This window comes from Chanodichthys erythropterus, chromosome 11 (genome assembly GCF_024489055.1).
Source record: "Chanodichthys erythropterus isolate Z2021 chromosome 11, ASM2448905v1, whole genome shotgun sequence".
Classification (NCBI taxonomy): Eukaryota; Metazoa; Chordata; class Actinopteri; order Cypriniformes; family Xenocyprididae; genus Chanodichthys; species Chanodichthys erythropterus.
This window is the reverse complement of record NC_090231.1, coordinates 35,415,618-35,437,927: the sequence shown is the minus strand read 5'-3', so window position 1 is coordinate 35,437,927 and position 22,310 is coordinate 35,415,618. Positions and strand designations below refer to the sequence as shown.

The following is a 22,310-nucleotide window of genomic DNA, read 5'->3' as shown; positions in this document are numbered from 1 at the left end:
TCAAAAGACTGATCGGTTAATGTGCCAAGCGTATAATGCAGCTACCCGGGCAGCCCGATCAGGTAATGCTTTGGCAATAGTTTTGGCTGCTTTGAGGAAGGTTGTCAATACAGAGGAGCGTGATGTCATGAATTTGATTGACACGGCACTTATTACACACTCACAGCTTACCAGAGACATCGGAGCATCTATGTCTTCTGCAATTTTAGCTCGAAGACAGATCTGGTTAGCTCAAACATCTTTGCCTGAGACTATTAGGAAGGAGTTGACTAATATGCCGGTAGTTCCAGGACAGATATTTCACAATGAGTCCCAGTCTTTACTGGATACTGCTGAGCAGGCAAAACGCAGAAGAGAATCAGTTCAGCAAACTTTTGGTGGACCTACCAGATATGGCCATAGAGCTGCCCATTCCTTTCAGCCCCCACACTTTCCTCGTTCAGAGCCTTGGGGGTATGACAAAAAACGAACTAGGGGATACCAATCTCATGATCGTGGCACCAGACAGTTTTACCAAACTCCCCAAACTGATCAGTCTCACACTTCAGTCAGGGGAGGACCTCTTAAAAGGCGTACTACCAGGGGTTTTAAACCCCGGGGAGGTCCTGCATAGCAGTCTCGGAGTCGCCGGAGAATGCTCCCAACTATGCCTGGACAGTTGGGAAAAAGTAACATCAGATCCTTGGGTTCTAGATACCATCAAGACAGGATACAGGATACAGTTCCGGCGACGCCCTCCTACCTTTTCAGGGGTTCACGTGACCATGGTCAAAGACCCAGTCCAGGCACAAATTTTGGCCAACGAGATTACAGTCTTATTACAGAAAAAAGCGATTGTGCAGATAAATGCCAACGAACAGCTAACTGGGTTCTATTCGAAATATTTCCTAGTACCCAAGAAAGATGGCAGACTACGACCAATTCTGGATTTACGACAACTGAACAGATTCATAAAAGTGTTACCTTTCAAAATGCTGACTACAGTGAAAATTCTGGAATCCATAGAACTGGGAGAATGGTTCACTTCCATAGACTTAAAGGATGCATATTTCCACGTACCCATCTGTCAGGATCATCAACCGTTTCTTCGCTTTGGTTTTCAAGGTCAGATTTACCAGTACAGGGTCCTTCCATTTGGCCTGTCTCTGTCTCCAAGGGTCTTTACCAGGGTGGTTTCAGCAGCCCTTCGACCTCTTCAATGTGCAGGTTTGAAAATTCTGTCATACCTAGACGACTGGCTAATTTGTGCTCCTTCTCGCAATCAAATCATGAAGGACACAGAAATAGTGCTTCAACATGTCCAGTCTCTCGGTTTCAAAGTGAACTGGGAAAAGAGCAATCTAATTCCCAGACAACAGACAGTGTTTGTGGGAATTTCACTGGATTCCCAACTGATGACTGCATCTTTATCACCCCAGAGGGTGGAACATTTGCTCAACCTAGCTCAGTCATTTTGTCTGAACAAGAGGGTGAAGTTAAGTTAATTCAATTTCAGCGATTGCTCGGTATGATTGCAGCGGCAGCAGTTGTGATCCCACTCGGCCTTCTCAGAGCCCGTCCACTACAGCGATGGTTGAACAGCTTCCAGTTACATCCCAAATTACACAGACATGCAAGGATAAGGATCACACAAAGGTGTGTCCAGATGTTACGTCCTTGGAAGAACAAGACGTTGCTATCACAAAGGGTTCCATTGGGCAACATCCCAGCGAGGCGGTCTGTGATAACGACGGATGCGTCTCTAACGGGGTGGGGAGCAGTTTGGGAAGGCAGGTCCATCAGGGGTGTCTGGGAATCTCCTTGGACCTTGGAGCACATCAATGTGCTGGAACTCAGGGCAGTGTATCTCTCCCTGAGGGCTTTTTACCCATTGTTGCAGAACAAACATGTTTTGATAAGAACGGACAACATGTCTGCAGTGTACCACATCAATCACCAGGGCGGCACCAGATCAGCACGATGTCTCCAGGTGACAAAGGAGCTGCTTTCCTGGGCTTTTCCGAAACTCTCGTCACTCAGGGCAGTATACATACTGGGAGTAGTAAACAAAGCAGCAGATCTGTTGTCTCGAACTGGACCTCTCCCGGGAGAGTGGCGTCTTCATCCCGAAGTAGTGAGACTAATATGGAGTCAGTTCGGTATGGCGAGGATCGATCTGTTTGCGACTACGGAAACAACTCATTGCGATCTATGGTACTCCTTGAACAACCAGGGAGGCCCCTTGGGGATAGATGCACTATCTCAAGAATGGCCGAAAGAGTTGTTGTACGCTTTTCCTCCCCTACCGTTGATTCCCCTGGTGCTCAGGAGGATAGCATTGGGCCATTACAAAGTTTTACTTGTGGCTCCAAGGTGGCCAAAGAAACATTGGTTTCCAGCCCTTGTACGTTTGGTCCAAGGTCACCCTTGGCCATTACCGAAGAGAGTCGATCTCCTCTCCCAAGCAGAGGGACAAATCTGGCACCCGAAACCAGAGACATTGCAACTGTGGGTATGGCCCTTGATAAGTCCTTCTCTAATGACTTAGATGAAGCTGTATTGAAGACAATAAATAGTTCCAAAGCACCCTCTACATGGAGTAACTACTCTAGCAAGTGGCGAATTTTCTCAACATGGTGTCAAGACCGTCAACTAAACTCGGCCAGCTGCGACACCAATTTGGTTCTGCGTTTTCTACAGTCATTATTGGACTCAGGGAAATCAGTCAATACCATAAAAGTCTACATTGCAGCCATCTCCCACTTTCACACATTAGTAGATGGTATAAGTGTTGGTAAACACCCTTTAGTATCTCAATTTCTTAAGGGTGCACATCGTTTACACCCAGGGAGAGTTATGAGATCACCTACTTGGGACCTTACTATTGTCTTACACTCACTGGTCAAAGCACCTTTTGAACCTTTGGAACAAGCTGATCTTAAGTTCTTGACATGGAAAACAGTTTTCCTCTTGGCAATATGTTCGACCAAAAGAGTTGGTGAATTGCATTCTTTATCAGTCAGTGAAGACTGCTTGAGATGGAAGGCGGAAAAAGCAGGGGTTTTTCTTTGGCCAAACCCGTCATTCCTACCCAAGATCCTTAAGCCTAACACAATTAATCAAGTAATTGAGCTTGATGCTTTCCATCCTGATCCTCTCTGTACAAATACAGGGTTGGATAATTTCTCTCTCTGTCTTATTAGAGCATTGCACACATACATTGAGCGTACTCGCCCGTTGCGGCATTCACACACACAGCTATTTGTATGCTTTGACAAGAAGTGTACAGGTAAGCCTGTGTCTAAGCAACGTTTGTCTCATTGGATTGTGGATACAATTTCACAAGCATATTCGAACCAGAATCTACCTATTCCTGGTAATCTGGTTGCTCATTCTACCAGGAGCATGGCTACTTCCTGGGCAGCACTCAAGGGAGTAGCACTCTCAGACATCTGTGCTGCAGCTTCTTGGAGTACTCCATGTACATTTACAAAATTTTATAGGATTAATGTGACCAATCCGAATTCTTTGGGGTCTGCTGTTTTATCTGTAGCTAAATTGCCAGGAGAGGGAGAAGATATTGGTCCCTCGTGACCCTGATGTTACTAGTCATCCAGGTAAGACCGTGGTGACGGTCTGAGTGAGGTCGAAATAGATCGTAAGTTATGTCCATAACTATGGATCTATGAGACCGAACGATGACCGTCACCATCTCTTGTCACTTGGGACGAACTGGGGCGTTCCAGGCAAGAAGAAGTGGTTGGTTCATCCGGATGTTATATAGCCAACCCCTAAGGTCAGTCACCTGACATTGTTGATATTAGGTCTCGAGGATAGGCGGAAGAATGGCGTCATTCAGGTAAGACCGTGGTGACGGTCATCGTTCGGTCTCATAGATCCATAGTTATGGACATAACTTACGATCGAACTCCGTTGTTAAATGACAAAATAACCTTATACAATTCACGCACTACATGGATGAGTGCATAGTGCACAAGTACATAGTGTATAGTGTATAGTGCGTCATTTGGGACGCAACTATAGACTAGCACCAATTAAGTTTTCGTGCACTATATTCGAAGCCATTCCATAGCTTCATGTGAGGGACAGTAAAATATATAACGTTACATCTTTAAATTTAAGTTCACGGAAACCCAATCATTCTCTGTTCAACACGATAAAACTCTCCAATATGATATATTCCCATTAAAGGCATGTGGATTTGCATAAAATGGCTTTATCTTGCTGGAGTTATTGCTGTTTCTGAATAAATAAATTACTATTAGAGCACAAAATTGTTTACAAGACCCCCCTAGAGGTACCGATATCCACCTACCACAGTCTCACAAAATCCTGTGGGAAACACTGCTATGTATAGGTTTTGTGTGTCATCTGAAGAGAATATGTTTTTGACTGAAATATTTGGGTTTGTGTAGTTACGACTGTGACGAGCAGGGCGGGCGAGAGCCATGAGGGAACGGCGCGAGGCCGGTGACGCGAGTGATAACGAGCGTCACCTGCGAGGCGTGCCGGCCTCGAGTCTCTCACAGAGGAGCTCTGGAGGCATAAAAGGAGGAGCGACTACAATGAAGGACGAGAGTGTCACGGTTCGCAGATCCACTGTTTCATTCTGTTGTCTGTGTGTGGGTTGTGGGGTGTGTCACCTGATTGTTCTGTGTGGGCGTCGCCGCTGATTACTGATCAGCGGCAGCTGGTGGTTATTAGATCTTGCCTATTTAACGCCTTGTCTTTCGTCTCATGTTTGTCAGATCGTTGTTTTGGAGTCCTGGTGTTGTCTTGTGTTACCGTGTTTCTTGTTTCCTGGAGTTGGAGTTCTCGTTGCTGTTTCCTGTCTGTTCCCCTGGATACTCGTTCTGGATTTACCTTGCTCATCTCATCTCACGGATTCTCACCACGGAGCACCACTCACCACGGACACCAGCGCCCATCCAGTCCCTGTGTTACCATCTCTCCTGCTGTCTGTGTTGTGACTGTACTGTGTGTATATATCTGACTACCTGGCGTGAAGCACTATTAAAGTGAATAACTTGCTATTGCATCCAGTCTTCTTTTCACGTGACAGAACGATCTGACCATCTACTATGGATGCAGCGAGTTCAGCAGCTTTCACGGAGTTCATCAGTCATGATGTTAATCGTATGGACCAGCAGCAGGAGAGTCTTTCATCCACCGGACGCGCCGTCCAGGCGCTGGTAACACAGGTGTCCGAGCTCTCCCAGCAGCTACAACAACTTCGCGCTCCCACTGCGCCAGCCCCACCGTCCGTTCCCCCACCAACACCCGTACAAAGAGACCTGTCGGAGCCCCGCCTTCCCGTTCCTCAGAACTATGCCGGTGAGCCAGATTTTTGTCGAGCGTTTTTGAATAAATGTTCTCTCCATTTCACCCTGCAGCCACGCACCTTTGAGAGGGAGGAGTCCAAGGTGGCGTTTGTACTGACCCTGCTCACCGGGAAGGCGGCGCTATGGGGAACGGCGGTATGGGAAAATCAGGACCCGTGCTGCTCCTCATTCACGGCACTTGCCGCCGAGATGAGGAGGGTGTTCGACCGTGCGGTTGCGGGAAAAGAGGCCGCCCGCTAACTCAGCGCTCTCAAGCAGGGCAACCGCACGGTCGCTGACTATGCCATCAAGTTCCGCACCCTCGCGGCAGAGTGTCGGTGGAACGAGGAGGCGCAGTGGGACGTGTTCCTGCATGGGCTGGCTGATCGTATCCACCGGGAGATATACACGTTGTACCTTCCAGAGACATTCAACGGGCTTGTTGAGCTGGCGCTTCGAGTTGATTCTCGCCTCCGACGAGTGGAGTCACTAGTGGAATCCGGAGAGAGGCACAGCGGTCTTCCTGTCAGCCCGGTGGATGCGGTTAGCCCAGCACCCGATCCTGAGCCCATGCAGGTAGGGAGAGCTCGGCTTTCTCGGGAGGAGCGGGAGCGGCGGAGGTCCCTTGGTCTTTGCTTATACTGCGGGACATCGGGACACATCATCAAGAACTGCCCGGTAAAAGACCAAGCCCGATAGTAAACTCGAGGCCATCGACCCTCCTCCCGGTTAGACTGAGATGGGCTACACACGACATCACCTGTAGCGCACTTTTGGATTCTGGGGCGGAGGGCAGTTTCATGGACATCACGTTTGCACGACAACATGGAATTCCTACATCATCCCTTGAGCACTCCATTTCAGTCAACGCACTCAATGGACAGTCTCTTTCCAGTCTCTCCCACACTACGGATTACATCACCCTCGTCACTTCCGGTAACCATTCAGAAGAAGCACAGTTCCTCCTCATGGACACCCCTCACGCACCTGTCGTTCTTGGACACCCCTGGCTCACCAAACACAACCCTCACATCGACTGGCAACTCGGAATTATTACTGAATGGAGCACCCAGTGTCACAAGTCTTGTCTATTGTCTGCTTGTCCCACGGTGTCTGTTTCTGTTTTGCAGGATGAGGCGGTGGATCTGTCTAACGTGCCCAAGGAGTACCTTGACCTGAAGGAGGTGTTCAGTAAGTCCCGAGCTGCTTCTCTCCCTCCGCATCGTCCCTACGATTGTGCAATAGACTTAGTTCCGGGTAAGTCTCCGCCTAAAGGCAAGTTGTACTCTCTATCTGTTCCCGAGAGGGAGGCCATGGAGAAATATATTTCTGATTCCCTGGCAGCCAAGTTCATCCGCCCTTCCTCATCTCCAGCGGGGGCGGGGTTCTTTTTTGTGGGGAAGAAGGACGGGTCTTTGCGACCTTGTATTGATTACCGGGAGCTGAACAACATCACGGTAAAGAATACTTATCCTTTGCCGTTGATGTCTTCAGCCTTCGAGAGGTTGCAAGGAGCGTCCATTTTCACTAAATTGGACTTAAGAAACGCATATCATTTGGTCCGCATCAGGGAGGGGGATGAGTGGAAGACCGCTTTTAACACCCCTAGAGGGCACTTTGAATACTTGGTCATGCCCTTCGGGCTGTCCAACTCGCCCGCGGTCTTCCAGGCACTCGTCAATGACGTGTTGAGAGACATGGTTGACCAGTTCATATATGTCTACCTGGACGACATATTGATTTTTTCATCGTTTCTCCAGGAGCATGTTCAACACGTCAGACGAGTGCTTCAGCGGCTGTTAGAGAATGGGCTTTTTGTCAAGGCGGAGAAATGCGAATTTCATGCACAATCTGTTTCTTTCCTAGGGTACATCGTCTCGTCTGAGGGAATTCGCATGGATCCTGACAAGGTTAAGGCTGTGGTGGATTGGCCAAGTCCAGATTCCCGTAAGGCCCTACAGCGGTTTCTGGGGTTTGCCAATTTTTACCGGCGTTTTATTCGCAATTTCAGCCAACTAGCCGCACCTCTGACCGCTTTGACCTCCTCCAGAACGACCTTCAGGTGGTCAGATGCAGCCGAGGCTGCATTTGCCAAACTGAAGGGCCGCTTCGTTTCGGCCCCCATTCTGATAGCCCCTGATCCTTCGCGTCAGTTCGTGGTGGAGGTCGACGCGTCAGAGGTGGGGGTAGGTGCAGTTCTCTCCCAGCGTTCTCCCTCAGATAACAAGATGCACCCTTGCATGTATTATTCTCATCGTTTGTCTCCCGCTGAACGCAATTATGATATTGGTAACAGAGAGTTGTTGGCAGTCAAATTAGCGTTGGAAGAGTGACGTCACTGGTTAGAGGGTTCAGGGGTACCCTTTATCGTTTGGACTGATCATAAGAATTTAGAGTATATACGATCGGCTAAAAGACTCAATTCCAGGCAGGCTCGGTGGGCACTTTTTTTCGGTCGTTTTGATTTTACTCTATCGTACCGCCCGGGCTCCAAGAACATCAAGCCCGATTCTCTTTCTCGCATTTTTGATCCCTCCGAACACCCGTCTACTCCCGAGTGTATTCTTCCCGAGACATTAGTGGTCTCCACTCTTACATGGGAGATCGAATCGAAGGTCCTGGCGGCCTTAGAAGGGGTAACGCCTCCGCCCGCATGCCCACCGAACTGTTTGTTTGTGCCGGATGAGTTAAGGTCCTGCGTCATCAAGTGGGGTCATTGTTCTAACGTGGCTTGCCATCCAGGGGTTAATCGAACCAGATTTTTGGTCAAGCAACGATTCTGGTGGCCAGGTATGGCTCGCGACATTCGCGATTTTGTTTTGGCTTGCTCGGTCTGTGCTACTGGTAAAACTTCCAACCGCCCTCCAGATGGGTTACTCCAACCGCTGTCTGTCCCTTCGAGACCCTGGTCCCATATCGCGCTAGATTTTGTGACCGCCCTCCCACCCTCCCAAGGGTATACGGTTGTTTTGACCGTTGTGGACCGGTTCTCGAAGGTGACCCATTTTATACCCTTAGCCAAATTACCCTCTGCTAAGGAGACAGCGGTTACTGTCATTGATCATGTCTTCCGGCTACATGGCCTCCCGGTGGATGTGGTTTCTGACAGGGGTCCCCAATTTGTGTCCAAATTCTGGCAAGAGTTTTGTAAGTTACTGGGGGCAACGGTTAGTCTTTCCTCTGGGTTCCATCCCCAGACCAATGGTCAGACCGAGAGAGCCAACCAGGATTTAGAGCGAATGTTGCGATGTTTGGCGTCCAAGAATCCTTCCTCCTGGAGCCAACAACTCTCTATGATTGAGTACGCTCACAACTCGTTACCAGTGTCTTCTACGGGCCTTTCTCCGTTTGAATGTAGCCTAGGTTACCAGCCACCTGTGTTTCCCAGTCTGGAGTCCGAAGTTGCGGTCCCCTCTGCCCACGCCTTTGTCCAGAGGTGCCATCGCACTTGGAACAGAGCCCGCGAGACTCTGTTGCAAGTGAGGGCGCGCACCAAGGCTAAGACCGATCGCCACCGGTCAAAGCCACCCGTATACGTCGTTGGTCAAAAAGTGTGGCTTTCTACTAAGAACATTCCGCTCCGCTCCGTGGCTAATAAGCTTGCTCCCAAATTCATTGGCCCGTTTACTGTCACTAAGATCATTAGTCCAGTGGCAGTCCGCCTCAAATTGCCTCCGGCGTACAGGAGGATTCATCCCGCCTTCCATGTGTCCAAAATCAAACCAGTTTTTCATTCACCACTTAATCCGCCTGCTCCGGTTCCTCCACCGCCGCGTCTCGTAGACGGGGAACCAACTTATTCGGTTAATCGTATTCTGGACTCGAGGCGGAGGGGACGCGGATTCCAGTACTTGGTGGACTGGGAAGGTTACGGTCCGGAGGAGAGAAGTTGGGTACCTGCGAGGGACATTCTGGATCACTCCCTTATTGATGATTACAATCAACAGGTAAGGAGTGGTGGGAACGCCGAGAGGCGTTCCTAGGAGGAGGGGTACTGTCACGGTTCGCAGATCCACTGTGTCATTCTGTTGTCTGTGTGTGGGTTGTGGGGTGTGTCACCTGATTCTTCTGTGTGGGCGTCGCCGCTGATTACTGATCAGCGGCAGCTGGTGGTTATTAGATCTTGCCTATTTAACGCCTTGTCTTTCGTCTCATGTTTGTCAGATCGTTGTTTTGGAGTCCTGGTGTTGTCTTGTGTTACCGTGTTTCTTGTTTCCTGGAGTTGGAGTTCTCGTTGCTGTTTCCTGTCTGTTCCCCTGGATACTCGTTCTGGATTTACCTTGCTCATCTCATCTCACGGATTCTCACCACGGAGCACCACTCACCACGGACACCAGCGCCCATCCAGTCCCTGTGTTACCATCTCTCCTGCTGTCTGTGTTGTGACTGTACTGTGTGTATATATCTGACTACCTGGCTGACTATTAAAGTGAATAACTTGCTATTGCATCCAGTCTTCTTTTCACGTGACAGAGAGACTACCAGGCCTGGACTTTATGTTATGGTTTTGTTATGTTTGGGTGGCCGGCAGACGTCCGCGAGGGTCTGCCGGCATTACTTTCGTTTTGTTTGTTTATTTTGAGATTAAACTTTTGTTGAATGTTCGCCGGTTCCCGCTTCCTTCTTCCCATATTTACGAACTGTGTTACAACGACATTGTATTTAGTTGTGAGAAAATGGTGAATTGTTCCATAAACTGTGTGTTAACAATTGAGAAAAACTGTAAGAAACCTGCTCACTGATATAACTTCATTTCATAACTTTCAAGTCTTTCCTGTGTACATGATTGCAAACATGTTTTTCAAAATTATACTTCTGTTACTGTAAAATACTGTTTCTTGAGTTCTTGAGTTTAGCTAGCATAATTGCAGATGTGATATTGATTTTATACAATACTTCCATAAATAAGAAGTTGATATCGAGTACCGTACATTTTAGAGACAGTATTGCCAGTTTATTTGTCTATATTTGCTCCACCAATGGGAAGAGTTAAAAATGAGGCCAAAGCTCTTTCACATCTATTGTTTCTACTGTAAAAAAGAACATGGGTACAACTTCCGGGGGCTGCGGAAGTGGCATACCAAAGGTATTAAGTGTGCTAATTAGCGAAGAGGCTAAGTGTTTTACGGATTATTGTTACTTTGTAAAGTTGCAAATCTTTACGAGAGATGTCGTTACGACGCTCAGGGACAACATTTCAGTTTAGTACATTTATTAGTTAATAATATCACAATACAATAAACAATTTCTGTGCCCTTAACTGTCCTTTACTTTCTGACCCTCCACAAAATGCTGCTGCATGACTACAAGAGCATCCTGGCCCTGCAATACATGAACAAACCCGCTGTCTGTACTTCACCTGTCACTGATGCTATCACCAAAGCCTTATGATGTGATATTTTACTCTTGGTGTCATGTGTGCCACAGCCAGTCGCGTTTCCACTGTCTTATATATGATGCTAAAGGCTACTTATGCTAACAATTGTGGTTATAAATACACACGTTTATGGAAAATACCAGAGACTGCTTGAGGAACGTAGACAATTCATTTATGATTATAATCGTGTATTTATTTGGTTTAATGTTTTATCTGTCTCTTCGCCTTTCCCTGCGTCTCAATCAGCTCCCTAGGTCATGAATCAGTATATCATGTAAATGAATGGCCGATTCCCTGATCAGTGTCCTGACTACTGAACTAGGGAGCTGATTGAGACGCACGCATATAGTTGATACCGAACAAATGCATACACATATCTTTCTCAGTTTCACACACTTGTATAACTCATTTATCTCATATTACTCCTTTTTTCCTCTCATGAGCTCCCTCTGTTGCTCTGACTGAAAGTATAACAGTATAGCGAGACAAGAGATCGCTTTAAACGTCCTCGGATTGCAATCATTGCATAATTTAGAGGAAAATTAATAGAAATGCACAGAAAAGTGACGTAAACATAGGGTATTTTATCAATATATTCTTTATAGGTGCCATCAAATTGAAAATTGAATTTATCTTGGCATAGTTAAATAACAAGAGTTCAGTACATGGAAATGACATACAGTGAGTCTCAAACATCGTTTCCTCCTTCTTATATAAATCTCATTTGTTTAAAAGATCTCTGAAGAACAGGCGAATCTCAACATAACACTGACTGTTACGTAACAGTCGGGATCAATACTATGTACGCCCCCAATATTTGCATATGCCAGCTCATGTTCAAGGCATTACACAAGGGCAGCCAGTATTAACATCTGGATCTGTGCACAGCTGAATCATCAGACTAGGTAAGCAAGCAAGAACAACAGCGAAAAATGGCAGATGGAGCGATAATAACTGACATGATCCATGATATCATGATATTTTTAGTGATATTTGTAAATTGTCTTTCTAAATGTTTCATTAGCATGTTGCTAATGTACTGTTAAATGTGGTTAAAGTTACCATCGTTTCTTACTGTATTCACAGAGACAAGAGCCATCGCTATTTTCATTTTTAAACACTTGCAGTCTGTATAATTCATAAACACAACTTCATTCTTTATAAATCTCTCCAACAGTGTGTAATGTTAGCTTTAGCCATGGAGCACTATCAAACTCATTCAGAATCAAATGTAAACATCCAAATAAATACCATACTTACGCGATTAGACATGCTGCATGATGAACATTTTGTAAAGATCCATTTTGAGGGTTATATTAGCTGTGTGAACTTTGTTTATGCAACGATAGAGTGGAGAGCTCTGGGGGGGTGGAGAGCGCGAGCAATTAAGGGGGCCGCAGCCTGAATCGGTGCATAGTTAATGATGCCAAAAATAGGCAGTTAAAAAAATTATTTAAAAAAAATCTATGGGGTATTTTGAGCTGAAACTTCAGACACATTCAGGGGACACCTTAGACTTATATTACATCTTTTAAAAAACTTTCGATGACACCTTTAAATGTGTAAGCCTTTGGAATTGAAAGGCTTTGTGCATTCTTGTGATCATAAATAAATGGAAGCAGGTGCAACTGAATAGGTGTGTTCTCTTTTTATATGTAGTTCCAAACTTACATTAGGGAGGAGCCTAAACATTCAGTCCTGTCAATCAACATTATGTCATTCCAGCGACAATTCTTCCAGCATCCCTCCTCCTCCCCATTACCTCCTCTATTTCTCTTATCCTCCCTCCACGCAGTTCTGTTATGGGGGGTTTAACTCGGAGCTCAAGCTGTTCGAGCCTCCTTTAAGGAGAGCAAGCCAAGTTTGTTTTCACGCTGAATGGACATGCGAACTTGTGAGGTCAATATAAACATCAATTAGATTTAGCATGATGAACATTGAACATTATTGTAAAACATTGTTCAAATATTGATGTTGGATTATAAAGTCTTTAAGTAAAGTCCAAACGTTCACAAGTTTGGATCGCTAAATCTTGAATGACTGTCACGTCCCACTTGTTTACTTCGAACCGGAAGATATTCCCACTTTGACGCAAGGCCTCGGGGGCGTAGGAAACTTGTTGATAGTTCTTTTGAGACTTTTCTGGACAAACACTGCTTGTTAACGTCTCACTGGCAGTGTTTCAGTCAGCTCTGTACAATGGAGAGGTTCTTTACTTTGAACTCGAGGAGTTCAGTAAAGTTCCTGGATCAATAACTCTAAACATTTTTTAAAACTCAAATGACACCTCTTTCCAATCATAGTAACGTAAACAAAGAGCTACAACCTAATTTTCCTCAATACGAGGAAACTTTATAATAGGCTATTGATCTCTTTGAGCAGGAGGCTGAGAGACAAAGTGCAAAATCCGAAAAGCGTTAATTAAAAAAAATAGTCAATAACTTCAATGTTACACACTGTACTGTCACCAAATTCCATTTAAACATCAATGGTCTCCTACTGGTCGTACTTTAAACACATTATTTTTATTTATTTTATTATTTTTTTTTTTTTTATATTCAATAACTTCACTGGAACACACTGTACTGTCACCAAATTCAGTTCACATATTAATGCTCTCCACTACTGTTTGTACTACAACACTTCGTTCGATCAAATGTCTTTTTTCATAATCATAGCAAAATCATTTTCATTTTCACAAAATCACAACAATTTGGCTATGCAAAAGTACATTTTTTCAAACTGAGTGCTATAGTATAACCAGAAAGAGAGCATTGATGTGTGGACTGAATTTGATGGCATTACACTGCATAACAGTAAAGTTATTGAATATTTTATATATAATTATATATATATATATATATATATATATATATATATATAATAAAAATCATAAAGATTATGCAAAAGCTCATTTTACCAAACAGTTGTAGTATGAGCAGCAGAATAGCATTGATGTGTGAACTGAATTTGGTGACAGTACAGTGTTATGGCGCTTTTGCGTGGTATATACGGCACGGCTCAGTTCAACTTTTCATTTGGTTCATTTTGATGGTGTGAATTGAACAATAACTCACTCATATAACACAAAAAAGACTTGTCGGTATAGTGTAATTAACATCAATCATGTGAAACTGACAAGGAGTGTAAATGGAGACAATCAAGTGATGTCATAACGAAGTCAGTTTTTGCAAGTTAGTTTCAATAAATGTCTTTTCTTTTTTTTGACTGAACATTTAAATGAATTGTACCGGTAGTTTATTGTTTCTTTCCAGACGAAAAGCAATAAAAATCCAAGCCAGTCATATTTGCCACAAAGAGAAAGCTAACTAAAAGATCGAATTGAGTTGAATTGAATCAAAGCTCTTAAAATATAAAAATAACATTTCTATTAAAAATATTTTCAAAAGCTCAGTGAACGAATGAAAGAAATTATGTTATAGGCCTTTTACATAATGTAAAATGTATACTGCAAATATTGTCAGATTAGTATTTAACTCTGCTAAAACTCTTTCTAATAAACATGGTTAATAATGTTTTTCAAAGTCAAAGATAGAAAGTCAAAGATTACATACAGAAGATTTACACAAAAAAATAGCAGAAACACAAGACTTTTTTTGAAAAAACAAAACAAAACTTTCATACAAAGAATACGATAAAAAAAAAATACAGTATGTAAATTAAACATGTAAATTAAATTTATGTTTAAATCCTTAGACTGTGTTCCAGAGCACAATGTCATCTGAGACATTCAATATTATGACCTACAGGATGAGAGCAGTCCAAACACTCATTTCCCATGTCTGCACTGTAACATAACAGATCCTGCACTGCCCCCATCCAAACTTAATTCACAGCTCTTTTTCATCCGTTCAAGAGTATAGTATCGCAGCATGAGAAAACATCCTGTTTAGATACAAAAACATTGATTATTATTAGCAGATTATAATCAGTGATTGAGAATTATAACTCTAAATGGCTTCTTAACTTGTATGATTCCATATCTGACAGGAATGTTTCTGAAACCTTACAAAGAAAAACTTACACGAACAGAACTACGTTTCCCAGTTGATTATATTATGTCACAATAAAATTAACACAGCCAGTATTTGATCTTTTTTGAGTAGTGTTAAGTAACAATTATGTATTAATGAAAAAAAAATAAATAAAAAACTCACCTTGACAGGAGCTGATAATGCAGAAAAGGAAGAAGGTGGCCTCTGAGAGACAGACAAAGTTGAAGAGGCCCCACATTGTGCCAAACAGACAAGTGAGACCCCAGATACTGAGAAAAGCCATGCGTTTCTTCCTCCACTCAGGCCGGTTCCGTATCTTTGTAGCCACAAAGAAAAGCATGACTGCACCAGAGCTCGACACAACAGCCAGTAAGCCAAAAGTAATGATGTAATGGGCCAGTCTGCTTCTCTCAGAATCCAACATCCAGCACCTAAGATAAAAAAATAATAATAATTATAATTATTATTATTCATACTGCATGGTTACATCTTACGAAGTAAGTCTGCTTACATAATATATAGACTGGTGGCATCTTCACTTGGCATAATTTTCCTTAAGCCATAAAAATCACCTATAGAGAGCAATCTACAAACTAGTACAGCTGGGATACCTAAAGGTAAAAAGGAGTAGAGAATTATTTACCTTAATTTAAAGTTTAGGAAATATAACAGTTTATTTTATTATTATTATTATTATTATATATTTTTTTTTGTTTAAATGGCACTTAGGACATAATTAATGATTTAACTATCTCACCAAAGCCTGCCAGGTAAAAGACCCATGGAGGAAGTGTTGAGGTGAATACACAGCTCACTAACAAGAACGTGTGCAACATTTCCACAGTCATCCAGCAGAGGGAGCTGAGCAGCGAGTAGTGCAAAAGAGTTCCTGTTATCTTACAAACGGTTTCATTTCCATTGTTTGCAAGTGTACTGGTGAGGCTGAAGCACAGGCACAAAAAAAATGTTGCCACCATCAGACCACGATGAACCAGTAAAGATTGATCTTTCCCTCCTCTGGAGAACAGGAAAACCAATGGAAAGAAAACAATCGAAAGTAAACGTATACAAAATAAATAGAAATAAACAATGGAGCAGATTCAAAATAGTCATGCAAGAATAAGCATTGCATATAAGTCAATGAATTCATAGTTTACCTGAGTTTACAGAGCCAATAGAAGAGAATCGAACAGCTTACTAAAGACACGGCACAGCCCACAGCGGTAATGAACGTCAGAGCCTCTAGATGGTGAACTGTAGCCTTCTGTTCCACTTGCTAAAACAATGGAGAAAGAGACTAAACATGTCATCCATTTAAATCATTATGCACTGACTTCCTCTTGATAATATACACATTAGTGAAGTAATTCAAGTCATTTAGTTTACACATTTTGGGTCTTAATGAGAAATATTAGCAGCAATCAATCTATACACATTCTAGTAAAAAGTAAACAATTAGAATTATAAATGAATTGAGTTATATGTAAATTTATATAATTATACGCTATTTTAATATTTTTCTTTGATCATGAAATTGCTTCTCACCACAAGAACAGTGAAGTAAGCGAAGTGATTATAACGGCACTCTATCTCTGTTAAGGTTATGATATCTGTCTCACAACCCTCTGATCTCCAGTTTACTTCCCTGTCTGCAGAGAAAGAATACGCGTTAGAGAAGAATAATCAGTATGTCTATTTAATGTCTCTAATTAATAGTTGAGATTGAAGATTGGCGCGCACCTTTTCTTGTGACCCATGAAACACATTGTTTAGAGTAGCTAGACTGTGGAATGAAATAAAAACATAAAAATATTTTTAACAGTAAAGAGGCATTTATTTGTTATTTGCACAAAGGGTTAGTTCACCCAAAAATGAAAATTTTATGTTTATCTGCTTACCCCTTAGTGCATCCAAGAAGTAGGTGACTTTGTTTCTTCAGTAGATCACAAGTGATGATTTTTAACTGCAACCGTTGTGGTCCGTCAGTCAAATAATGGGAGTGAATGGGAACTCCATCAATAAGAGTCGAAAACACTTGCATAGTCAAGTCCAAATTAAACCCTGCGGCTCGTGACGACACATTGATGTCCTAAGACACGAATGGATCGGTTTGTGCGGGAAAACCGAACAGTATTTATATAATTTTTCACCTCTAATACACCACTATGTCCAACTGCGTTCAGCATTCACTTCTGATCGCGTTCTGATCGCGCTCTGACAGAGGAAGTGATGTCTCGCGCTCATTGAAGTATAGAGGGTATGCACGTGACGTCACCGTTACGACTGTGTGACAAAAGACTGAAGAGGCTCACACACCGAACCCGAAGCTCAGCGCCTCGTCACGTCTTAAAACGCATTGTTTTCTATAAGTGTACGCACACCGGCGGCGACATTCGGCGCCTGTCCGCAGCGCCCAGCTAGACCCAGAAAAAAATATATAAAACAATGCGTTCGAATTTGAAAGACATTCGGCGCCTTTCGCGGCGCTGAGCTTCGCGTCCAGTGTGAGAGCCCCTTGAGCGGCAGCATTGGTTTTCAGCGTGAATGTCACAAAAAAACATACAAAACACATCCAAAACGGGAAAGAGCTTTGTGATTGACTGTACAAATAGCTTTGACACAAACCCATTTAAAGCAACATTTAAATATTTTCCATCTTATACTCTGCATAATTGGGTGTTTTTCAATAAACAACACTGACAAAAACTACTATAAAACTATATATGTTTTAGGGCTGGACAATATGACGATATAACATTGATATAAGTGATTACGCGGATTTAAACCTACCGATATTGTAGTTATATAAAATATTCACAGGCAGATTTGCTTTATGTGTCTCCCCGGCATCAAAATCAGCCAAATATAAATGTCAGGAAACACGACTCCTGGCTGCATGTCAGTATCCATGGATTAGGTTTATTTGACAAGTTGTAAGAAACACTTTCAAGTCCAACCTTTAGTGTAATTAGTTTGTTTTACTTGCGTTTTCGCAGTTTCCCCTATTAAATCCAGTCACGCAGTAGCTTCTTTTGCCACTCAGTCCAGCTGAGGGAGCGCGTTTTCGGCGGGAAAGTGACGGCGATGCATCCCCTCTATAAGCGCGAGACATCACTGCCATTGTCAGAGCGCGATCAGACCTCACCAAACGAGTGCTGAACGCAGTTGGACATAGTGGTGTATTAGAGGTAAAAAATTATATAAATACTGTTCGGTTTCTCGCACAAACCGATCGTTTCGTGTCTTAGGACATCAATGTGTCGTCACGAGCCACAGGGTTTAATTTGGTTTTGTCTATGCAAGTGTTTTCGACTCTTACTGATCAAGTTCCCAATCACTCCCATTATTTGACTGACAGACGGCAATGGTTGCAGTTAAAAATCATCATTTGTGATCTACTGAAGAAACAAAGTCACCTACATCTTGGATGTGGGGGTAAGCAGATAAACATCAAATTTTCATTTTTGGGTGAACTATCCCTTTAAACTCAATTTTTATGAAGCGACGTGCTTTGTTTGTGAAAAAAAACAAAACATAATTTACCAAAATAATATTATCCAAAATGTTCACACAATGCCTATTCTTGCGTGAACACAAAACGGATGCGACGTGTGTTGTTGATGCGTGAAGGCCCTTTCACACAGGACGCGGTAAGCGCTGCGCTATGAAACCCATTTGTTTCAATGGCTTGCGCCGCGCGAGGACTGCGTCGACCAAAGCGCAGACGCAGCAGAGCGCAGCTTGCGCGCACGCCGCGGTCAAAGTTCAAAATAGTTCAACTTTTTCCGTTGCGCTCTGTGACGATTACCCGACCAATAGCAACGGGGCATCCAAACAATCGGAAAGCAAAATGGATGAACAGCTATTTACTGTGTTGGAATTTCCAGAGCTATACAATAAAGGTTTGCTGGTCGTACAGTCCCGGCGCCAGGACATTTTAGCAGGGCGGGCTACCCCTTCTGCCCGGGGGTGCACATAGCGTGAGTGTCAGTGGGCGTTTGGTATCGATATAATTTAATTTTGCCTATAAAACAAAGTGATTAGTATTACTAATTATGTCACTATTCGCAAAGAATAAAAATGTATTATGATTTTGCACTGGGCCGATGCCATCAGAACTGGTTCAAACTTTAAACAAACATTTTTTTTAAAAGTCAGGATTAAAATAAGATGACGTGATAAACGTTATAAACGCATTCTAATAATAAATAAAATAACACCAACCTGCTAGAACAGCTGGAGTTTGCGGCGCTTACTCTTTACTTCTCAGTAGAGTCGTAGCAAATCTCCGCCTATCATCAAGGGGCTCGCACACCGAACGCGAGTCGTAGCTGGGCGCCGCGGACAGGCGTCGAATGTCGACGATAGAAAACACTCATAGAAAACAATGCGTTCGAATTTTAAAGACGTGTCGCGGCGCTGAGCTTCGCATCCGGTGTGCGAGCCCCTTCAGTCCTATAGTCATGTCATATTTTTGCCTGATTTTTTTTTTGTGGTTATGGTATGATTAAAACTCGATTCAATTTAAAATGAGTAACGTTTTGTTTTTTGTTTTTAATTGAAATTACAAATCACATTTTATGTCACACTGTACTTATTTAATTACGTTTTTACGTTCTCTTCTGCCAGGCTTGGGAAAGGAGGGGCTTGAGATCATCGCAGGGTGGGCTAAGCCCCCCAAGCCCCCCCTTGACGCCGGCCTGTGGTCGTATAGAGACATCGGGAGAAAAGCTGTGTCATGAAGACATGACAGACGCTTCTTAGTAAGGGACATATACTTGACATGCATGACATCTACGCTTGATAAGCACATGCATGACACTAAAACAGACATGGTGACTGTAGAACATGTTCAAAGAAAAAGACTTACTGGGAGAGCGGAGTGATGGAACCGGATTCTGACAGGTTCTGGGAGGTTTTGGATGATCTCATTCTGCACAGAGAGTCCAACTACATCATCCAGAAGAGTTAAATCAGTCGGTCCCCCCTATACAACACAAGTACTGTTGTATTATACTGTATATAGCTGCATAGGTTGTAACCTAAAAGCTAAATAATAAAGCTAAATAATCAGATTATTTCTGCTTAAGAAAAATTGTCATACCTGAAATAATTTCTGGTCCTTGTAGTAAGTACACATCACTTTGGAATTTCTACTAGATATGGATCTCAGGCTGGAGGGAAGATAAACTGACGGTGTCATATTTGTGGCTACATTCCATTGGGCCTGAAATGTAGCATATATATTTATCAAAGACTTGAATGTGCCTATAGTCATTCATTTGCTAGAAAGAGATTTTCTTGTGACTAAAACATTATTTCAAATTTCTGCTTCTGAAAATGTCAATTTCATTTACTGGCACATTGAAATAGCGTCCTGTGAAGGCCTCTGCCATGTCAATGACTGTGAATTGAGCACAAGGTAGATCCACACGACCTGTTGTATTGGATTTCATCACTACATTCTCTATCCTGCGAAGATGCACAAACACATACATTTAGACTTGATCACACTACAACAGATACTCACATGTTACTTTCTGTAGGTATTAAGGTATTCTTACACATTCAGACATGAATGCAGCAAAAATAGCATGATTATAAAAGTTTTTAAGTTATCAATGCATTTAAGATCCATTGATGCACTTGGAGGTCCATGAATAAAAGTGAACATATTACTAATAAAGCCACTGCAGCCAGTGTGTCTAGCTTCCTGTTTGTGGCTCAAACTCTGTTTTTCACACTCTTCCTGACTATACAAGGACGGAAGTGGTGATATCTGCATGATAGACCACATTAGTTCATAACACTCTGAAATAATAGTGAAACTATTACTAATCTAAAATTAAATGATGATTGGCTCACATGTTTGCTCCTCTGGATGTCTGACTTACAGCCTTATCACAGAACTGCTCCTCTTTAAGTGGAAAAACAGATAAAATATACTGAAACCAAACTGATCACATGCTCAGAAATGCTAAACTCACAAGTGAGCTCACTCAGTGTCACTTTTGATTTGACAAAAATGAAAATATTACATTAAAGGTTCTTACTGCAGTTGATTGACTGTCCTTCAAATGCATATTTTTCCATGACATTGTCGGTGATGACATCACCACGGATGCTGCCTTTCACAATACCATACAGACCGGCATTATTCTGATTCCCAGGTGAGAGGTTTGTGCAGCAGTTTTTTTGAAGGGCGTTTGGTTCACACAGAGTGTGATTCTTTCCATTCACCTCCACTATCAGCAGGTCCAGCAGCGGCTCCCAGAACACACAGAAATCACTTTGACTTTGAAGAGGGTTTGAATTCAGAGGAATTGATGAAGATCGTGTGCACTTCGCTGTGATACTGCCCCGAACAGAGAGTGTGCTCTCATTGGCAGAAATCTCAATTTCCTCACAGCCTGTTCTCAAATCATAATTCAGATTTCGGGGTGCATTTCCATGGCGCCATGTTCCACACATCTTAAAGTCTCTGTCATTCTCAGTTGCTGCTAAATGAACAAGCACATTAAATGATTTGATGAAAATTAATGATTGATTGAATGAATGAATACAAAAGCTGCAAACTTTGTTGCTTTATTAATTTCTACATTTTCTTTCCTGTTAATATGCTTGAATTCTTATTGACTTCTAGTGATCACTTTCTTACCCAGACACAAACTGAACAAAAGACAGGTGATCATCCACATCCTTACAGTCTTTAGATTCTGCTTCATAAATCATGCCCCAAAAGCAACACAGAGAATAAAAAAGAGATGAAAAATGCTCAATTACACAACTCAAATCAAGCATGGGCTCCTTATATCAATATAAAATTCAAGAATTCCATAGACTTTTGTATTATCTTTTTTGTTAAATTCCATTATTATAACCAGTTAATTTCATGAGCATTTGTATCATTAGCATTTTATCCTGTCTGCATAAAGTGAAGTCTACTCACATTGTGACCTGATGAACATCTCATGATTTTTTATTTTTTATTTTTTTGTCTTGCTGGTGTCTCGTTTCACTCTTATCCAATTTGTTAAATCCTAAGGTGAGTCAATGACAAAGATAATCCAGAACAGCTGCTTGCAAATAAATGTGTTATTAGTAAAATAAAGCAAATAATTCATTACTGAACTACATATTCTTTACCCCTGTATATACAGTAGAAGACATGTAACACTTCCCTGTTCGTCGATTGTGAGAATCAGGTGGTCTTTGCAGACATCAACCCTACCCTCAGACCACAATAAATCATTCGCTACAGTTTTTTCAGTTGCTAACAACCATTGTTTAATACTGAAGCCACATTTTCAAAACTCTTCATACTGCATAACCAACATAAATCTTGGCCAAACAGTTAATCTCACCTCCAAAACTCACTCAGGCCAATAAAACACTTCATATATGTCTCAAAATAAGCTTGTTCCACCATAACACTGGCAACAATTCTCATACAGAAATCATGTATTGACACTCAACACACTGGCCTAAAAAACACTAACAACAGTGAGCATTACATAAATTATGAACTTTTAATTAATTAATTCCTTACATTTATAAAGCGCTTTACATATTGAAGGGGGAATCTCCTCAATCACC

General features: G+C 42.5%; 1 protein-coding gene across 1 annotated transcript; it reads right to left on the bottom strand.

Moving 5' to 3' along the window:
• Nucleotides 1-14,488: 14,488 nt before the first annotated feature.
• Nucleotides 14,489-21,439, bottom strand: LOC137030726 (adhesion G-protein coupled receptor G5-like). Its single transcript, XM_067401163.1, has 13 exons — nucleotides 21,373-21,439; nucleotides 20,768-21,211; nucleotides 20,580-20,631; nucleotides 20,072-20,186; nucleotides 19,819-19,941; nucleotides 19,585-19,701; nucleotides 16,455-16,497; nucleotides 16,260-16,363; nucleotides 15,872-15,990; nucleotides 15,472-15,731; nucleotides 15,226-15,325; nucleotides 14,877-15,145; nucleotides 14,489-14,604 (listed from the first exon to the last, which is right to left on the bottom strand). The coding sequence occupies exons 1-13, from the start codon at nucleotides 21,437-21,439 to the stop codon at nucleotides 14,489-14,491; spliced, it is 1,929 nt and encodes a 642-aa protein (XP_067257264.1).
• Nucleotides 21,440-22,310: the final 871 nt, after the last annotated feature.

Bases quoted from the DNA above. Each gene is read 5' to 3' on its own strand.
- LOC137030726 (XM_067401163.1), bottom strand. From the start codon at position 21,439: ATGAAGCAGAATCTAAAGACTGTAAGGATGTGGATGATCACCTGTCTT. The intron at 19,942-20,071 runs GTAAATGAAATT...GCTACATTTCAG, and splicing joins GACGCTATTTCAATGTGCCA to GCCCAATGGAATGTAGCCAC. The intron at 19,702-19,818 runs GTATGACAATTT...TGTGTTGTATAG, and splicing joins AGGACCAGAAATTATTTCAG to GGGGGACCGACTGATTTAAC.